Below are 20,379 nucleotides of genomic sequence, written 5' to 3'. Positions count from 1 at the left end.
ATGTTTCCCAAATAAACGTTTTGCTTTTTCTTAAATAAAATTGGGAGGCATTTCCAAATCCACTAATCGTCACATGACCTTGCTTTGAAATGAGATGTCGGGATGTTTGCTTGGTATGTGAATCTAGAAGAGTCAGGCTGCCAAACTATTTTTACAGGTACCTAGTTTCTTTTGTGTGATTGTTTGTCCACTCAAACAACCCACTGTAAAACAGAAATGAGTTGGCTGTACCTTTGGTTCTTACTTTCAAAATGTTCCTTTGCAGGATCAACTGTTACAACGCACTCCACGCCCAGGCTCCTTTTGGGGGTTTTAAAATGTCAGGAAACGGCAGAGAACTGTAGGTATTGCTCATAACATACAACGCATCTATGTATTGTTAATTGTATAGTGCAAACCCGGCTTGAAAGCTGTATGCTAATATAAAATTGATTCAAGACCGTGTGCAATCCAAGCATTGTGTGGGAGACGGGCTGCGAGGCACATTTACACAGGAATGAGTACATCTTTCTGCGTGCAGGTGACACGTGACTATTATCAGACATTTGGGGACCCCGTATCATATTTACAAAGAGATGTTTAGGGGCTCTGGCTATATTGTATATTGGTGAGCGTACAGTGATGATTGTATCATTAGCACCTAGTCACAGAGAGCAATAAGACTTGTACTTATGTTGCATTTGTGTAAGTAGGTACAGAGAGCATTATGACACATGTACATTTATGTGGTATATATGTTTGAATTTGTCTTTGCCTTTAAGCTAACTTACCAGTTGTACGAGTTCCAGGATCCTGGGCTATCTTATATGGAGCAAGGTCAATGTCTAGATTGAGCGTGGGTGGCGGCTGGACACCAGCACTTATTATTAGGGGCCGGCACTTAAATGCACTGACCGCTGGCTTCTGAGCAGAGCTTCGGGCACCTGCAATCATTCTTTTAAGAATTGAGTCCTGAGTAAGATCCCAGGTGAGTACAAGGCCTCAGATTGAGGAACACTCTAAAACCATAGAGTAGAGTCTAACCAGAAAGCGGGTCAAGACACTACTTTAAACTAAGGGCATGATTTCCTTTCTAATGGAGGGAGTATTCTCCCTTGGCCTGGCAGATGGCCTTACATCCACCAGGCTGAGGCTGCTCCGCCCACCAGATTTATAAATGACTCCCTACCTGGTGGTCATTTATAGAGGCATTGGCAGGTTTTACCTGGTGGGGGACAACAAATGACTACGCATCTTATCATTAAAAATTGGGCAGACAGACATGTAGCCATTTCTCCGACGTCCCAGACTCCCCAGGGCCGTATGAGGGGATTAATCATGGTGGAGACAGAGTAGTCTCGGACATGATTAACTCTAAGGTCCATCGACATGTAAATGCAGCAGGCTGACCACTATGTTGGCGGTGAAGTAAATCCACCGCTGTTGCGACAGAGTACCCTCTCTGCCATTATATAAATCAAGCCCTGAGTTATTTAGTTTTGCTTTTAATTGAACTCTGCCCAGACACGATTTCCCACCTTATCTGATCTCCTCTAATTTCCTCATCTCATACATAAAGATATATTTGTTAGGTAAAATAAAAGCAAAAAAAAATTGGGGCGTGGTTAAGAGCCGCAAATAGCCTGATCCCCCATCTAATACCATCTCCGCCCATCCCAGCCGCGTAGATGCCCCCTGTGAGTGCAGGAAGCTGAGGAGACCATGCAAGGGCCCGTTTGCAGTGGGTGAAAGGAGTGAATCACAGCGCACCTCTGTGAGCAGTGCGGCATTATCGACACAGGCCCTGGTGCGTTGGGCCAGAGTGCACTGAACATGTTGGCAGGCATTGGCTATCCCCCCGCCTCCATATGGCAGAGGCAGTCAGAGAGACGAGACTGGGACCGATCCAGGAAGGTCCCAGCTGTCAAAGCTATGCTCCGGAGGCTCACTGCAGGACCGGAAGCAGTAGAGGAGCCCGAGGCCTCCTGACAGTGTGAAGGTACCAAGCTTAGCTTCTCGGAGGCGTGAGGAGCTGCCGCTGTTCCCAGAGGAAGCAGTGAAGCCCTGCTAATATGGAGTAGACTGGGTGGAGGATTGCTCCAGCGCTTCAGCGTAGTGGCTGAGAAGGGTCCTGTAGCATGAGAGAGGCCAGAAGAGCTGGGCTCAATGGAGCACCGCTGGGAAGTCACTAAGTGGAGCTCATCAGCGGTTGAGCATTCTGGACTTGGAGTACACTCTCAGACAACCGCAGTGACCGCCCCCTGAGACTAGGCAGTGGGGGGGGGCAGTCTCAGTGGTGGGCCCAAGCCGGGCACTAGTCAGGGGCGTAACACAGGCCCAGCCAGCCCCCGCGGTGCGGGGGGCCTCTAGCTCCAAGGGGCCCCCTCGGCACTGCACTGTGGCCAGAGAGCTCCTGATTGAGCCCGGAGGGGTCCCCTCTAAGTACTGTGCAGGGAGGCCCCCTCACTTTTCGTTACGCCAGTGGCACTAGTGGGATGTCACAAATCATCAGGTCTGCTGTGTGTGATGAGCCTTCAATGGACACTGGGCTTGGAGTATCCTGAAGGCAGCTGACTGTCTTATACTGCTCCTGGCACCCTGCGTGTCCCTCACTCCGGCTGGGGCCTCGAACAGAGATAGGGACTAATGACCGGGTAGCTTCCGAAGGCCAGGATTGTTGATAAGATGGCAACAGGGAGGCAACACCGCTCACTAGGCAGGGGGTTGCAGAGCGGGTGGGTATGGGGGCTTGCCGGCCCCATTTAGAAGACTGGGCCAGCTGCGGTGGGGGCCCTTCCTGCTGAATTGCTGCTCGCTCCCACACATACAACAACTGGAGGTGAACCAAGGAGCTCCTGCAACATCGCTAACGCTGAGACTGGGGGTGATAGGGTGCAAGGGCAGCGAAAATGGTGGGTGGCTGAGGGACTAAACCCAGTCAGCTGGACAAAATGGACATATGGGGTGGGTGGACTGGCGATGGAGGTGGTTGCGATGGCCAAGCTGCAGCCGGAGCCCTCCCTGAGCTCAATCGTGGCTGCAATACAGGACCTGAATGGAACCATTGAGCCTGAGTTGGATGCATTCACAGTCGACGCCACCCTTCTAGGTGCCGATTTCAAGAAAATAAGGGAAAAAGTGGCAGCAGTGGAAACAAACACTTCTTCATTTCCATCTACAACCAAGAGGCTGGAGGATCAAGTCCAGCAGCTCACAAACAGGACACGATAATCGCAGCCAAACTCAAAGATCAAAAGGAACAAAGAGCTAGAAGGAACAATATATGAGTCGCAGGGGTCGCTGAGGGCCCAGCGTTGATTTGTTTCTTGAGGACCTCATCACAAAAAACCCTCAGACCAAAGTGCCTCTTAAACGTCTTCACCATTGAACGGTTGCACAAGGCACTAGTCCCTCCGCTGAAGTCTGTTGCTCCTCCTAGGACAATCATAGCAAGAGTGTTTAACTACCGTGACCGCAATGCTATATTACAAGTGGCTGGCATGCATGGTGGCTTAAACCTTGAAAATTCCATGATCTGATTCTTTCCTGAATTCACCTCATAAGTGCAGAGACGAAAACATAGGTTTTGGAAGTCAAGAAGGCACTAAGGGCCAGGGAACTAAATTACTTGATGCTGCTGTCAGTAGGAGAGGGCATATCTTGGCATTTCACTACACAGGAGCATGCATGTGAATGGCTGGAGGGGTGATGTGCAGCGGGCAGGCAGCAATACGGTGGTGACTGGGGGGGACACCATGGTGACCAGTTAGAGGAGCAGCAAACAGCCCTTCAAGACGAGCAGCAGGGGCAAAAGGTTTTCTAAAAACCCGCAAGAGTCCCACTCCGATGATTGACTCGAAGACGGGGGCCACCGAGGGCATGGATGTTAAATCCTTGTCAGACATTATTCTAACTGATACAGAGGATCTCTAGGTGAGGTGGCAGCTGCAACCCACCTCCGCGGACTGACCTTTTGGGATACAGGGACAGACGGACTAAAACAATCATGCACTCAGAAGCATGAAGGTATTGGTACTTCATAGCTTTAAAAGGGATGCTTTGCTTCGTTAATGTCTTTCTTACTCAGGTAAGGCAGCTTTAACCACACCAGTGTTACAACCTTTGGAATGTTGGGGCGACAGGCACTCTGCATAGTGGGATGGTGGGCAGTTCTAAGCCTGCATTGCAGGGTAGCTGGGAGGAGGAAGTTGGATTGTTTTGCAGTAATGGAACTGTTTTGTTTTTATGTGTTCCTTTGCATAAGTACAGTAATGCAATTGGGGAGTGGAGTAGAGAGTAAAGACAAGGGCAGAGAAGGGATTGGATATCCCCATCACCGTACACAGTGGAGTCAACCTGGCAGGCACACATTCATTACACATTCAAATGGATATGCCACGTAAGAAAACTTTGAGCATGCCTTCCTGGAACGTCAATGAGCACAGTAGTAGAACAAATAGGAATGTGGTACTGCAATACTTGGGGAGGCAGACCCCGAATGTGGTCCTCCTACAGGAGACCCATCTTAAGGGTAACTATTACAAAGCACTAAACAGGTTTGACTATGTACTACTGGTGCATGCAGTTTACACAACAGACTCTAAAGGTATAGGTATACTAATCAAGAAATCTACACCCTTCATTCCACAATGCACGTTGAACAACCCTTCAGGCAGATTTGTGGCACAGTTGTGGAGTTAGGACTGTCACATCCTAAACGTTTGCTCAGCATACATCCCACTGAGGCTGCATGCTGCGACACTCCCCGATTTACGTGCCCTACTCTTGGACATTTTGCCCAAGATTCGTATAATGGGAGGAGACATGAGTGCAGTAGCTGCTGCAAGAAGGCAAGAAAAGCCAGGCGGTCCCTCCAGGGGCACCGGGACCCTTCCTGGCATTTGTGGAGGGATCGCAATCATAGAGCTGTGGTGGATCACAACCATCTTGAAGCATCAGTTTACCTTTATGTTTTTTGCAGGCCACAATAGCTTCTCCCACCTGGATTATATATGTATACAGCTACTGCATGCTGGCAAGTTTAGTGATGCGACACACAGGGCAGATCTCGTACCTTTCACGGGTGGGGGTGGTGCTGAGCGGCCAAACGAGGAGAAGTATAGTGATCCTGAGACTGGATCAATGGTATTTGCAGGATAAGGTCCTGATGGACAAACTGGGGGAGGGGACGGATCACTACTTTCAAGAAAACACAGGCTCTGTGGAATTGGCCTATGACCTGTGGGAGGCGTTCAAGACAGCCCTGCATCTGCAGGCAGTGTCCCTCACAGGTGGGAAAAGAAAGGAGCAATGGATACGGTTCGATATTCTCGAAAAAGAAATTCAGTGACTGGAGTCTTGGCTCTTTACTGGGGACGGGGGGGATCCTGGCCTCAAACGCCAGCTCTGCCTCAAGCAACAAGAACTGTGTGAATTGGAAGAAAACCAGGCTCGTGCTTATGCCCTAGCAACCCAGTGCTGAGTTTACAAAGTGGACAATGAGGCAAGCAAACTATTGACGTTGTTGGAGTGACAGGACAGGGGCCAGAACTGGGTCCTGGAGATCCTGGACTGGAAAGGAGTGGCCAGGAAAGGTAATTATGACATTTCAGATATCTTTGCTACGTACTTCTGTGACCACTATGTCAGGAGAAGATTGTGCAATCATCCTCAAAGACATGTAGCTCCCAAGGTTGGCGGATGGTGAGAGAGGGGCCCTAGAAGAGGGGCTAACTGCCAGGTAAATAACCAAGGCAATTAGGGACCTTCAATCTTGGAAAGCAGTGGGCACTAATGGGCTACCAGTGGAACTATAAAAGGGAATGGCATTCAAGCTGTCCAAGCACATGCTGGCTCTACACCAGAAAGAGCGGGAGAAGGGGAGTCTGCCAGAGAATCGTAGCGTAGCACTGCCCAGCCAACAGTGGCACTAGGGAGGCCTGAGGAGAGCAGTGATGGTACCCGCTTGTGTTGATCCTCTAAAACTAAATATATTTACAATGCAAGAAGGTTGGATATTACAGACCTGTAAGTGTGAGCCTGCAACAAACAGTCTCAGCAGCCCGGTCGGGTCGAGGGTGGCATTGTGACGGGAGCACTGGTGGCACAGGCAGCGGCAGGCTACAAAACGAAACTTCAGAACAATAACTGCAACCTCACTCGTGCCGCGGGTAGAGTGTCCACACCTAAGTCCTGTCTCTCAGGCAAATGGACAATGTAGCAGTTCTGCGATACCTTGAATTCACCTGACTGCCGCCACGGTGCTGCAGCCTGCTAGAGCCGCTGAGCCCAGCCTGTTCGAGGACATTTCATGTACACATTTATTAAATTCAACACCAGGGCAGAGCAGCGGTGCACTCAAAAGTGTAGAACAGGCCTGTCATACGCACTGCAGCCCACCAGAGCAGCGGGCATCCGTGCTTTGCTCAATGAATGCCAATAGCGGTGGTCAGCTTTTCCCGCTTGTCACCAACTTCACAAGGCCCTATAAATGCGTGACTTTGCATTTTAGTGCTGTGATGTGGACCACTGCACTGAAATGCGTTAGTCTAACGCCTGATGCGTACTACTATGCAGGGCTGGGGAGTGCGGACCAACAACACAATGTCACTGGCCTTTGACCTTCAGATGGGCACAATGCAGGGTTGTCCATTGTCCCCTATGATGTACACCTTGGCCCTTGAGCCACTCGCAGCTTGGTTCCAGCAGGACACTGTGTTATGGGGGTTGAGCAGCAACGGGGAGTGGGAAGAGAGGATATCGTTATATGCTGACAATGTTCTTCACTATATCACTTAGCCTACACTATCGATTGACAGGATGCTACAGATCTTTTGAATCTTCAGGGACCACACTGGCTATTCCATCAATTGGGACAAGCCATGTGTCTATCCTTTGGCAGGCTGTGCTCGCATCTCCCTGAGCTGTTATGTGCCTGTGGTGTTAGAGGGCTTCCTCTACCGCAGCATATACGTCACCTGGGATTCTGTGAATTTCCTCCATAGGAACCTCTACACACAACTGGATATACTCCATTGCAATGTTGGGCCTGTGCCACTCTCTCTTATGGGCAGAGTCGCTCTCTATCAGATGATGACCCTAGCCCAACTCCTGTAGGTGCTCCAGAACACACCTGTTAGAGTCCTCTGGGACTTCTTTAGTAAAGAGGATCATGGGAAGCGATTGCTGCTTTAGGACGTCGGTAGCTCTCGCATTTCCCTCCAAAAGCAGCAGAGAGGGGTCTATGATGGGGAATTTGAAGTCCCGGACATTCTTAAGTACTACTGGGCCCCACAGCTCATAGTGGTAAATGACCAGATCTTTGCGTACCGGCCCAAGCCAGCACACCAGGTTAATAAAAAGGCAATGAGACGAAGGGCTATCCAGTGGTTCTCTACAGGTGAGGACAGGATTGTCGACCCATTCAAAGACGTGGTGAAAGTGTGGAGGGATGCCATGAACTTCTTGGGCTGGGCCGGTAGGCTAACGGAGCGGACCCTCCTGTAGGTCCCGCTAAAAGAGGTAGGGGACTTTATTTTTTTCCTTCCAAACGGGACCTGATTGGGATGGAGTTCATGGGTGACTTGTGGAGGGGGCCCTCACTGGTGACATTTGAGGAACATCAAAATAAGTAGCGGCTGAGAGCAGTCTAGGTACTTACAAGTGGGAAATGCCCTCAAGACCCACAAAGAAGGTGAGGAACAGTTGGTGGAGGCGGCGCCATTGGAGGATCACCTTCTCATGGATACTTTGACAGAAAAGGCCATCACCCTGGCAAATAAATAAACGAATAACTCTCCCAACATCTTACTACGTTGAGGGACGACTGGGAGGTAGATGCTGGTGCACGGTAGGACGACGGCTGGCAGTATGCGCCGCAGGGCCCGAGGGTGGTGGCGATTTGGCCCGTGTTCTAGTTGGTTCAGCTGGTAATCCTACATAGGTCGCACTACTCTCGGACACTCCTGCACAAAAAGGAGAGGGGTGGCTTTGCGCTCTGGTTAAGGGGCTGTGGTCAGGAGGGCTCCTTCTTCCATAGACTCTGGGCCTGCCCTGTCGTTCAGGCCTATTGGGAGGGAGTAACTCGGATAATGGCACAGGTGCACAACTTGGGGGTCCCGATGGAGGCAAAGCGGCTCTTGCCAAATATCGAGGGTGAGCAGGTGTGGCCTAAGAACTCAAAACTGTAGTTGATGGTGGGAGCCGGGCTGGCCAAACGAAACATGGTACGTACATGGGGTATTGCACCGCCCCATGGGGTCTAAGACTGAGAAACGGAAAGGATTGGTGCCACATGGCAGAGAAGGTGGTGTATAAGAACAGAGGTTATCCACAGAAGGAATGGGGTAGCTGGTGTGCCTCCCCGGCCATTAAAACTGACAGCATGGAAGCAGGTGGAGATGCTGGGCCAATAGAACACAGTTTTTCACATAAATGGTGATACTGTAACTTTCATTTGCTTTGCCTCTACGTTGAATGCACTGAATTTACTGACCCTATCCTATCGAGCACCCAATTAATTGTGAAGACTGTATTGTTTACAAATAAATAAAAAAAAAAAAAAAAACCTTCAGCTCTTTCAAGTAAACAAAAGAGGACGTACAGTATTATACAAAATATCCAAATAGTTGGAATAATCAGCCAAGCGTATTGTGGTAGGGGAGATAATCATTTTGTGTTCTAAAAAATTAAATTGCAATTCCTAACCACCAGATGGCAGTCTTACTTCATAAATCATCAGTGACTGAAAAACATGGTGTATTGCATTATCCAACTGCAAAATTTGAGAAAGATATGTAAGTCAAGAATAATTCACATTGTTAGGCCTCACCTACCGGGCAGCTCTGGTAGATCATGCCAAAACACTATAATTCAGTGATTCTTAAATGCTTAACTTCTGTCGACCCCCTGAAACATTATTGCAATCCAGGTACCCTCCCTCCCCCCATCCACCCCCACTGAGTCATAATTGGAATCTGGGGACCATGGCCTAAGCAATTTTTTAATTTTGAACTGCTAAACATAAAACAAAAATACAGAGACATGCATTTATCAAACAAATACAAAATTATGAAACATTTTATTTAACTCACAAGCAATTGTAAAAATAAATCACAATTTTAATGGGAAGGTTGGAGCTTTTCTAAATCCAATTGAGGCTGCCCATCATCCATACTATCTTCTGTTGGATGCTTGACGCCATGACAGTGGTTCCTGCCAATGCTTTATAAAGGAGCGCCTGCTGGTCAGTTATCAATTTGGCAGGCGGTCCCTCTGCCATGGGTGGGGACAGAGTAATTAACTCCATCCCCCTGGCGAAACGACAGGCTGTCCGCCAAATAATAAATCAGGCCTTCTGGCAGTAACATTAGTCAAGCATTGTAGGATTTGAAATCCACTTCACTGAATGGGATGTGTAGGTGGTGTTACTTATACACACACACTCACGCTGGCAGGCACACACACACACACACAAACAGACACACACACGCCCATCCCACCACCACCTTACCATCATCAAAGGGATTCAAACCTGCAAGCTACACAGAGTCCTTTGCGGTTAGTACATTACCCACTGTACTATCTCACCTCTATTAGAACTTAAGACCTAGAGAACAAATACAGACACCTAGACCTAAGATGCAAATCGTTCACTCAGTCCATTGCACCTCAATGGAAAGGTTTAAGTTTCGGTGTCAGGTGGATCTGATATATTTAGGGCTGTGCATTGCTGTCTATGCCACTACTGCACTCATACATTTCTCAGCTCTATTTGATTTTATACAGCTTCTAAGAGGACACAATATATGTGTGACACCTTCCACAAGTCCAGGTGTTGTAGCCAAAAAGCTTTGCAAGCTGGGATTCTAGTTTCACAAACAGGTACCTAAACTACTGGCGTGCAACGTGCTGTTGGTAAAAAGCCAGGATTATCTGAAAGTGTCGCACACACACGGTGAGAGCTAGTGCGTCACTGCAGTGCTTGAGAAGCAGTGCAGGTTAATTCAGCAAATACACAAAATAATAAGTGCACGAATACAGAAAGTAATAACATGCACCCTTTATAGTGTTCTGTGGGAACTCTGAGAAGTATTCAGCTACGTGCAACAGAAGCAATGATGTAGTGGTCCAGTTCTACAATTAAGTATATACTAAACAATTGGGATTGATAACAAAGCACTGCAGGGTTCCCTTGGGTCAGTGATACCCCCAGCAGGAGACAATGCCTATGTAGCCTATCACTGGAGATGACCCTGCCTGAAAAGATGTGAATGATCTGCACAGAGGGTCTGTCTGAACCAGGCCAGTTTTTAGTATCAGTGGAAACATTCAGGGTAAGGCGGGGACTCTTACTCTCTCCGTTGCTGCTGCAACTGCCTTGTGAACGGCGTTGCTCTCAGTCGTACAATAATAGATGCTGAACATGTCCCATCTACTCCAGCAACTCCAGGGGGCAGATGTACTACTTCTGGCGCATCTCTGCTAATCAGCAGGGATGCGCCAGAAGAGTTGCGATGCATCTGCCCACTTGTGCGCCACCACTGAAGCGTTGCATGTACACTGTGGCACATGGATGGGCAGATGCGTGTCGCATCCCCCGTCGGAAAGGCGGCGCATTGCTGGAGTTGCGTCACAAGTGCGACGCAGCTCCAGCAAGGCTCGGGGGTGCCCTATCCCTAACATGCTGCATCAATACTTACGCCTGCTTCAAGCCGGCGCACGGTTGTGACGTAGCATGGCCTTAAAAGTGACTGAGTGAAAGCTTGTAGATTTCACTCAGCCACTTTTATGAGGCATTCCTGCGCCGTAACGCCCCCCCCCCCATGCGCCAGAACACCTACATGGGGCGCAGGGCTTTACAACGTGACGCATCTTCCAGATGCGTCAAGTTGTAAATACCCCGCAGCATGGCACTGGCATTGCGCCGCCGCTGCGTCACAAAAGTGATGCAACAGCGGCGTAAAAGAGGCGCAAGGGGCTTGTAAATCTTCCCCTAAGTCTCATCATTTGAGACCTATGATACCCGTTCAGGACGGGGATCCAGTGATGCTGGCAGTTCCCCAGTGCTGTAAATAATGAAGCTTGAAACACAAAATAGGTGTGTGCTACCTAAGTGTTCATGGGAAATGTTGCATTGGTCGTTTTCATCCAAATATCTAGATGCCAGTGCGGAGGTCTTATTCTCTAGAAGCAAATCAAACTTCATAGGGTTCTATTATAGCTGTGTATTCAAAGTTTACCTGAGTACACCTCAGCAGCGCCACAAACAAAGTACATCACTGAAAATAATAAAGGGCAGATTTACAAGCCCCTTGTGACACATTTACACCGCCGTTGCGTCACTTCTGTGACGCAGCGGCGGCGTAAACCATGCGTCATGTTGCACCGTATTTACAACGTGACTCAGCTAGGGAGATGTGTCATGTTGTAAAGCCCTCTGCCACATTAAACCAAGCATAAGGCGTGACGCAGCATGTTAGGTATGGGCAGCCCCTGATCATTGCTGGAGTTGCATCGCGCATGCAATACGGCTCCAGCAATGGGCCGCCCTTACGCCATCAGATGTGTCACGCATCTGTTTATCCTTTCACCACGATGCGCAGCATTGTAAATGCGGCTCATCTGTGGTGTCGCAAGGGTAAACTTGCATGACGCATCATACCTGCCGCATCCCTGCTGATATGCAGGGATGCGCCAGTCCTTGTAAATCTGCCCCTATGTCTTTTATAAAAGCGCCTAAGTGCAACACAGACATAGCTAGAAATTTGGTGTGCTAGATGGAACCCCTCCTTTTTAGGGCTCGGGCCTACGTCACACTGCGTAGCAGTGTGGGCGGAGCCCAAGAGTCCTGTAGTTAGCATCTCCGAAAAGCTACCTAAAAGATTCCTGGCTGCTCGTGATTTTTCGTCCTTCTTTTTGCCAGCTGCATGGCAATTGGGCCTCGCATGCGTGTTTTTTTAGAAGAGAGCACGCAATAGGCCATAGGCGGTAGAGTAGCTCCGCCTATTGCATATTGTGTCGTCACGCGCACGAGAAGGCCATATTTCTTCAATTACCAGCTGTCAGGGGCCGCGGTAATTGAAGACAGATGCTGGGCGCACGTTTTTTTTTTTTTGTAATCCATTTCACGGAGCTCTCCCTGTCAGCGCCTCTTTAAATATACATCCTTAATCCTGATATGTGTACAAAATACTTTCTGCGAGTAACTTGGTACAGATGTATACAATCATTGCGTTACATATATAGCACGTCAATTTCATTTTTTTTTGGTTTGCTATAAAATAAAACTGAAATAAAGAGTATTGGGGCAGCGAATGAAGCAGGCGAAGGTTTCTTGCGCATGCGTAGTGGTGCCCTGAGAAGCTAGCAAAGGCGTTAACGGGCCGGGGTATCACGTATAGGCAGAGAGGGCTAGATGCGGTTTGCACACGTGCGTTCGATTATGAGCTGTGGTGGTGTGTGTTATTTGCATTTCGAGCACGCCCTTTCAATCTTTAAACCATGCAGCCCGTCCAGAAGAGCTGCCTTCTTATCTGAAAGTCGGTTAAACATGCCAACGCAGGGAAGTTTGTCAAAGATCGGAAAGTTTATAGACTTTTATAGAATGGCACTTGCAGAAGTCTGGCACTCATTTCGTAACTGGTGAGAAAAGTAAGTATTTTTCTAAACAAAAGTGCCGACCTCCAGGTACACAGCGCAGACTGTCGCACCGAGCTAAATCATTTACCGTTTATTTGTATAAAAATCGATTTGTACCCCGGTGTCTCCTCCGAGTTTCGTCTAACTGCATTGCCGATGCTTCCAGCCCACCGGCTCCTCTTCTTTTATCTGCATGAATGGTGACGATTTGTTTGAGTATTGAGTGAAGTCAAGAAAACGGGGTTCCACTCCTGGCTCCGACGCTTGGCTGAACTGTGTGATCCTGGGCAAAAAAAAAATCTTCTCTGGGGCCTAGATGTATCAAGCCTTTTGCGATTCGTTAAGGCCGAAATTCGCAGAATTTCGGCCTTTACGAATCGTAAGCGGACATTTTGCATCTTTTGGGATGTATGAGAAATTAGCAAAATAAGGAATCGCAAAAATTTGCGATTCCTTATTTTGCTATAGCATTTAAGGAATCGCTATTTTTGCGATTCCTTAAATGCAATGTATGTAGCATTTTTACATTGCGAATTATGTTTAAGAATTCGCAAATTAACACCAAATTGTAGTTGATGTTAATTTACGAATTCATTTAAAAATGCACAAATTGACATTTTTTAGGGTGGCATGTGAGGCACACACATGCCCTTAGGGCATGTATGTGCGCCATATGCACACACATGTACATTTCAGGGGTGCAGCAGGGTGTCTTTGAGACACCCCTGCACCCTTGAAATAATTCTCAAATTGCGATTAGCAAATTGCGAATTCGCAATTTGAGAATTCCTTCACAATCATTCCTATGGGCCTCCTGGCCCATAGGAATGCATTGGAAATTATTCCTTAATTGCGAATTCGCAAAATGCGGATTCGCAAATAAGGAATAAAAAGGAATCGCTAAATAAAAGCGATTTTTTACATACATTCCATTTTGCGAATTCTAAATAACGATTCGCTAAAAATCGCTATTTAAGATTTGCAAAATGGAATCTTGATACATCTAGGCCCGGGTTCTTTATTTAGCGAAACCGGGAATGATGAGAAACTGACTAAACATACCATCAAGTGCAACACACTCTACGTGCCATTTATTCTGCGAGGTATAAATGACACGCAGAGTATTTTACGTGAGATGGTCACGTCACACTCATAACGGGCACCTTTAAACTGGGCAATAGTAGTATTTGTTCTTTACTGTTCTTAGAAACGGTACAAGTATGGCAATAAACGCAATGTGTTTTATTTTTGGACTGTTGTTATAATGATTATTTTCACTACAAATGTTACCCTGGCCGCGTCACCCTTTTCACCTATCGGGAGGATGCGCCGTGCACATTAAATGATGCTCAGTGCTGGTCTGGTTGTATTTTCTGTATTCGTGGAACATCTTTTTACTTGGCTTGTTCTAATCAATTTTATTCCATAGTTAGTAAAACACCAGCTTTACAATTATGCGGCAGAATGAACCACAATCTTATCAGCAATGTAAAATGACACACTTCGGATCAATTAAAACCATAGTATATAAATTAATTGTAAGAGAACATAGGTACCTCCCGATGATTTTATTGGTTGAATATAAGAAACAAATAAACTACTTCTTGTGAGGGAGGAGCTTACAAAATTTACAAAATATAGGCTAGACCAGCACCTCATGTTCTAGAGACCTCCTCATCCCTGCACAAGTGTTGTTTTGAAGTGTAGGCATTCAGTTCCCCCTAGCTGGAAGGGTATTTGTGAGGCTGTTTGTTGCATTCTGGTGCCTGTTTTCTGCACGGGCTACTGGATGGCTGCCCATTTAGTGGGCCTGCAGTCTTTTACTGACACCTTAACTCCCGGATTCTATCCAAACTTATAAACTTTGATAGGGACTTCTCTGTTGGACAAAATACAATATTGCATTATCTTGAACACTGGTAAGATACAGTGACTGTCTGGGGCTCCCATGGGAAACTTGGGCGCTTGACTGTGCAGGAGAACAGAAATATTACTCTATGAATACATTCGCTGAGGTAACTCTCGCTTTGATACGTTGTAATTTGAGTGCAGAGTGAGTGCAGCGTGAGTGCGAGAGTGACAGTGAGTGCAGCGTGAGTGCGAGAGTGATAGTGAGTGCAGAGTGAGTGCGAGAGTGACAGTGAGTGCAGAGTGAGTGCGAGAGTGACAGTGAGTGCAGCGTGAGTGCGAGAGTGACAGTGAGTGCAGAGTGAGTGCGAGAGTGACAGTGAGTGCAGAGTGAGTGCGAGAGTGACAGTAAGTGCAGAGTGAGTGCAGAGTGAGTGCGAGAGTCACTGTGAGTGCAGAGTGAGTGTGAGAGTGACTGAGTGCAGAGTGAGTGCCAGAGTGACAGTGAGTGCAGAGTGAGTGCCAGAGTGACAGTGAGTGCAGAGTGACAGTGAGTGCAGAGTAAGTGCCAGAGTGATAGTGAGTGCAGAGTGACAGTGAGTGCAGAGTGAAAGTGAGTGCAGAGTGACTGTGAGTGCAGAGTGAGTGCAGAGTGAGTACAGAGTGAGTGCGAGAGTGACTGTGAGTGCAGAGTGAGTGCAGAGTGAGTGCAAGGGTGACTGTGAGTGTGACTGTGAGTGCAGAGTGAGTGCAGCGTGAGTGCCTGAGTGACAGTGAGTGCAGAGTGAGTGCAAGAGTGACAGTGAGTGCAGAGTGAGTGTGAGAGTGACTGTGAGTGCAGAGTGAGTGCAGAGTGAGTGCGAGAGTGACTGTGAGTGCAGAGTGAGTGCAGAGTGACTGTGAGTGCAGAGTGAGTGCCAGAGTGACTGTGAGTGCAGAGTGAGTGCATAGTGAGTGCGAGAGTGACTGAGTGCAGAGTGAGTGCAGAGTGAGTGCAGAGTGAGTGCGAGAGTGACTGTGAGTGCAGAGTGAGTGCGAGAGTGACTGTGAGTGCAGAGTGAGTGCAGAGTGAGTGCGAGAGTGACAGTGAGTGCAGAGTGAGTGCCAGAGTGACAGTGAGTGCAGAGTGACAGTGAGTGCAGAGTAAGTGCCAGAGTGATAGTGAGTGCAGAGTGACAGTGAATGCAGAGTGAAAGTGAGTGCAGAGTGACTGTGAGTGCAGAGTGAGTGCAGAGTGAGTACAGAGTGAGTGCGAGAGTGACTGTGAGTGCAGAGTAAGTGCAGAGTGAGTGCAAGGGTGACTGTGAGTGTGACTGTGAGTGCAGAGTGAGTGCAGCGTGAGTGCCTGAGTGACAGTGAGTGCAGAGTGAGTGCAAGAGTGACAGTGAGTGCAGAGTGAGTGTGAGAGTGACTGTGAGTGCAGAGTGAGTGCAGAGTGAGTGCGAGAGTGACTGTGAGTGCAGAGTGAGTACAGAGTGACTGTGAGTGCAGAGTGAGTGCCAGAGTGACTGTGAGTGCAGAGTGAGTGCAGAGTGAGTGCAGAGTGAGTGCAGAGTGAGTGCGAGAGTGACTGAGTGCAGAGTGAGTGCAGAGTGAGTGCAGAGTGAGTGCCAGAGTGACTGTGAGTGCAGAGTGAGTGCGAGAGTGACTGTGAGTGCAGAGTGAGTGCAGAGTGAGTGCGAGAGTGACTGTGAGTGCAGAGTGAGTGCAGAGTGAGTGCGAGAGTGACTGTGAGTGTGACTGTGAGTGCAGGGTGAGTGCGAGAGTGACAGTGAGTGCAGAGTGAGTGCGAGAGTGACAGTGAGTGCAGAGTGAGTGTGAGAGTGACTGTGAGTGCAGAGTGAGTGCAGAGTGAGTGGAGAGTGAGTGCAGAGTGAGTGTGAGAGTGACTGTGAGTGCAGAGTGAGTGCCAGAGTGACTGTGAGTGCAGAGTGAGTGCAGAGTGCCTGTGAGTGCAGAGTGAGTGCCAGAGTGACTGTGAGTGCAGAGTGAGTGCAGAGTGAGTGCAAGAGTGACTGTGAGTGCAGAGTGAGTGCGAGAGTGACTGTGAGTGCAGAGTGAGTGCCAGAGTGACTGTGAGTACAGAGTGAGTGCAGAGTGACTGCAGAGTGATAGTGACTGCGGAGTGACAGTGACTGCAGTGTATGAGTGTGCAGGGTGAACACATGGATAAAACACATTGCCATTTACAATGCCATTACTTTTAACTCAAAAAAATCCAGGACCTAATGCATTTCTAATGCGTGTTCTAGCTGCCGACATTATCTCATTTTGAGGCCTAGAACTTAGGCCACCAGCTTATCTCATGTCTGTCTCTGAACTGCCCAGTGTCAGAGTGTGGCTAGGAGGTGGCCTCCTTCCACACAAAATATGCCTGTAAAAACAGATCCCATTCTTAACTCAGGGAACTGTGGCATTTGTATTAGCCCAGGTCCTCTCTCCTTTGCTGAATGGCTGACACTGCTTCATAGTCGTAGTAATGAGCAGATGATGTAGGTACCTTGGTTTCCATGTGGGCATGCCCTTTCATGCAGTTTCGGGGTTAGATCAGAGCAGAGAGGGGAAGCCAGAGGCCCTCTTGAAGTGCCGAGATCTAGAGGTGTTCCAAGATACGATATGGGTGGGGAGTAACCCTGGGCGTAGTTCGCGAAGTAGCGCTACGCGAAGTGCACTTCGCACTACGCGAACTTCACGTAGCACTACGCGAGCTGCGTAGTAGCATGTTCGCACTGTGCAAGATGCATTTTCAATGATTGCACAGTTACGAACAAGCATCCGGCACTGTGCAATCATTGAAAACGGCATTTTGCACAGTGCGAGCTGTAGTTTTCTGCCGCTCGAGTAGATTTTTACTCGAGCGGGAGCTTTCTCAACATGAACTGGTAGTTTCTCATCGCGAGCGGTCGAGAGCATGCACGACCACTCGCAATAAGAAACCTGACCTCCCTCCATTGAGAGTCTCGCCTGGATGTAATTTTGAAAGCTCGCGGTCGCGAACATGATGTTGAGGACCGCGAACAAGCAAAAAATGACCGCTGCACTACGCGTGTTCGCACTGTGCTACGTGCAGCTCGCGTAGTGCGAAGTTGCGCAAACTTCGCAAAGTACGCGAGCGTAGCGTAGTGCTTTGACCAGGGTTAGTGGGGAGAAGGGAAAGAATGAGGTGAAAAGCCTGTGTGTCAGCAAGCATTGTGTGAAGTGTGTGTGTGTTCGAGTTAATAGATGTTTGCATTGTGTGAGGTGTGTGTGTGTTAGAGTGAATGGATGTTTCCGAGCATTGGTGGGGAGAGGATGTTTCATTGCATAATGGTGGCCATAGCACAGCTGCATTACCTACTATGGCCTATAATACTGGCACTAGCATAATGCTGGTTGCTAGAAATATTGTACTGATGGTTACTGGTGGCACCTAATGGTGCACATCTTTGAAAGATATGTGTGCGATACTGGACATGCATGTCAAAATCCCTGGCATAACTAAGACCCTTGCATAATGGTATCTTACTTTTATTTTGTGGCCACTTTAGAGGTGTTTGTTTCTATCCCAAGCCTACTGATGTCTCTGGTATAATGGTGCACTCCACGACATATTGTGGACATTTTGGAAATAAACGTAATAATCCGGTGTAATGGTGTCCCTAACTCAGCAGTGCCACTTTTGTCATATTATGGACAATCTAGACACAAGTTCGACTATCACTGGTTTAGTGGTGGTAGTGTCATATTATAAGCCATTCTTGCCATATTACACACATCCTTGGCATAACTGTTGCCACCCTGGCAAATGGTATTCTTGGCACAATGGTGGCCATTTCTGAAGTATTGTGGCAATTTTATGGACATCATTTAGGGGTAGACAGAGGCTGCATTTGCAACCTCTGTCTTTCCTTCTGAGATCCCTAACTCTGCCCGGTGACCTCTGTGTTAAAGATCAAATGGACTGCATCTGGAAGAGAAGACAAACATAGCTCTCAAAGAACCATGCCTGCTATTGGCATTTCAGAACTCCCAGCTTGTGTTTAACTTTGGTTTCTTTGAAATTCAGAAGCTGCTGTGTGCAGCAGACTTCTCTGTATCTGGTGTAAAGAAAATAACTTGCTACTTTCTGTTAACTTGTTACTTCCTGTTTCAGAAACTGGGGTGGGCCTATAAGAAAAGGCCTTTTGGAGAGATGGAGCTTTAATGAAGCGTGTAGCAGTTATATGGAGAAAACACAATGCTTCTTTACATGCTTACAATTTAAGTAGAAAGGCAGAGGGACTGCAAATATACACTCTTCTCTTTTTAAGGTCCTAGTCATAAAAGCCTTTATGGATGGTTTAAAGAGGGTAATATATCGTAACACACCGCTTCACCTATGTGAAACCTTAATGCGATCCTCACACAACTCATGGGTCCTCCTTTAGAGCCCCTACACTCATGTGACCTGCAGTTCTTGTCCTCGAGGTTGTCTTTGTAGTAGCAATCACATCCCTCATACATGTTAGTGAACTTTAAGCTCTAACAGTGCAGGAACCATTCACCCAGGTTCACAAATATACGGTAGTTGTTTGGACCAAGCGCAAGTTCCTGCCCAAGGTTGGTACATCTTTCCATATCAACCAAACCATTCAGCTGGCTGTCTTCTACTCACAACCAGACTCTGTAGTGGAAAGTTTTTTTTTACATTCTGGATATTAAGCGGGAGCCAATATTACATTACCAGAACTAAGCCCTTTAAACCGTCAAATCAACATTTGGTGACCTTCGCCAAACACCACAGATGCTGTGCCATCTCTAAAGCTGGCACTGCAAGGTGGATAGTTAAGTGCAACCACTCTTGCTATGCTAGGGCCAAAAACGCATTCTTATGTCCCAAGAGTCAACTTTGCATGTACGAAAGTCTCCATCATAGACTTTCTAAGTAACTTCCCTTTAGCAGATATCTGCAAATCTGCTATTTGGTTCAATGCCACATACCTTCACCAACCATTACTGTGTAGTTGTTCTTACACATCACAGGTGTTGTTTGCCAAGCTGTCCTAAAAAGGCTTTTCATACATCTCCTTTGGAGAGGGACTGCTTTATAATCAGTGCAGAGCATGTGTATCTACAGTTACGCTTGCTGAGAACAGAAAATGTTACCCTACAAGAATCTGTTCATAGCTTGTAGTTCTGAAGATTCACATGCACCCACTCTCCTCCCCAGAAGCTATATCAATGATTACAAATGTTTCTATGTCATTTTACTTCCTTTACTATGCACAACACACTCTGGGGCCTATTACGATCTCAGTTCAAAAGCCGCCGACCTGAAGTCGGAGGCTTTCAACCAAGATCGTCGATTTCAATTCCGACTGCCTTATTACAATCTAGGCAGTCAGAATTGAAACCGACCGGTTATTTCGACTGGATTCCAATGGGCTCAGGGAGCCCGTCTGCCAGTCGGAGACCGGCCCGTAACCCCAATGGATGGCGTTTCCGCGGTTAGGATTACGATGCTCAGTTTCCCTCAGATTTTCCATGCCAGGAATTCCGACATGGAAAGTCTGCAAGAAAGCGTGTGTGGGGGGCCCTAGCAGGGCCCCTTTCCCTTTGTGGACTCTGGGTGGGGGCCAAGGAGGCACCAATGGCGCCCCCCTGTTGATCCCTGCACTGTGTGACAGGCACCCTGAGGTGCCTGCCACGCAGTAGAGGGATGAACACAACCTCCCATTTCCCTATGGAAGCTTGTGCTACAGCCGGTTTACGGCTGTAGCACATGCTCCCACAGGGAAATGTGAGTATGTGACAGCAACATGTGAGGTCGCACTCTGACTGACATCATAATCGGCCCCTTTGTCTTAAACACTGCACTCCACTCTCACTACTCACCCACTGAGAGGAAAACAGTATGAGGTGAAACCAGTGTGCTAGTGCATTGTGGACCAAAAG

General features: G+C 47.8%; 1 protein-coding gene across 1 annotated transcript in view; it reads left to right on the top strand.

Annotated features, from left to right (window-relative positions):
* ALDH1A3 (aldehyde dehydrogenase 1 family member A3) overlaps positions 1–20,379 on the top strand; it is a 292,251-nt gene that overhangs the window by 237,163 nt on the left and 34,709 nt on the right. The window contains exon 12 of the mRNA XM_078684080.1: positions 266–340. Coding sequence (XP_078540206.1) covers positions 266–340 — 75 coding nt within the window. The remainder of the gene's footprint in view (positions 1–265; positions 341–20,379) is intronic.

Source organism: Lissotriton helveticus, chromosome 3_1, assembly GCF_964261635.1.
Source record: "Lissotriton helveticus chromosome 3_1, aLisHel1.1, whole genome shotgun sequence".
Taxonomy (NCBI): domain Eukaryota; kingdom Metazoa; phylum Chordata; class Amphibia; order Caudata; family Salamandridae; genus Lissotriton; species Lissotriton helveticus.
The sequence above is the reverse complement of the archived record's forward strand: the minus strand, read 5'-3'. Positions and strand labels throughout refer to the sequence as shown.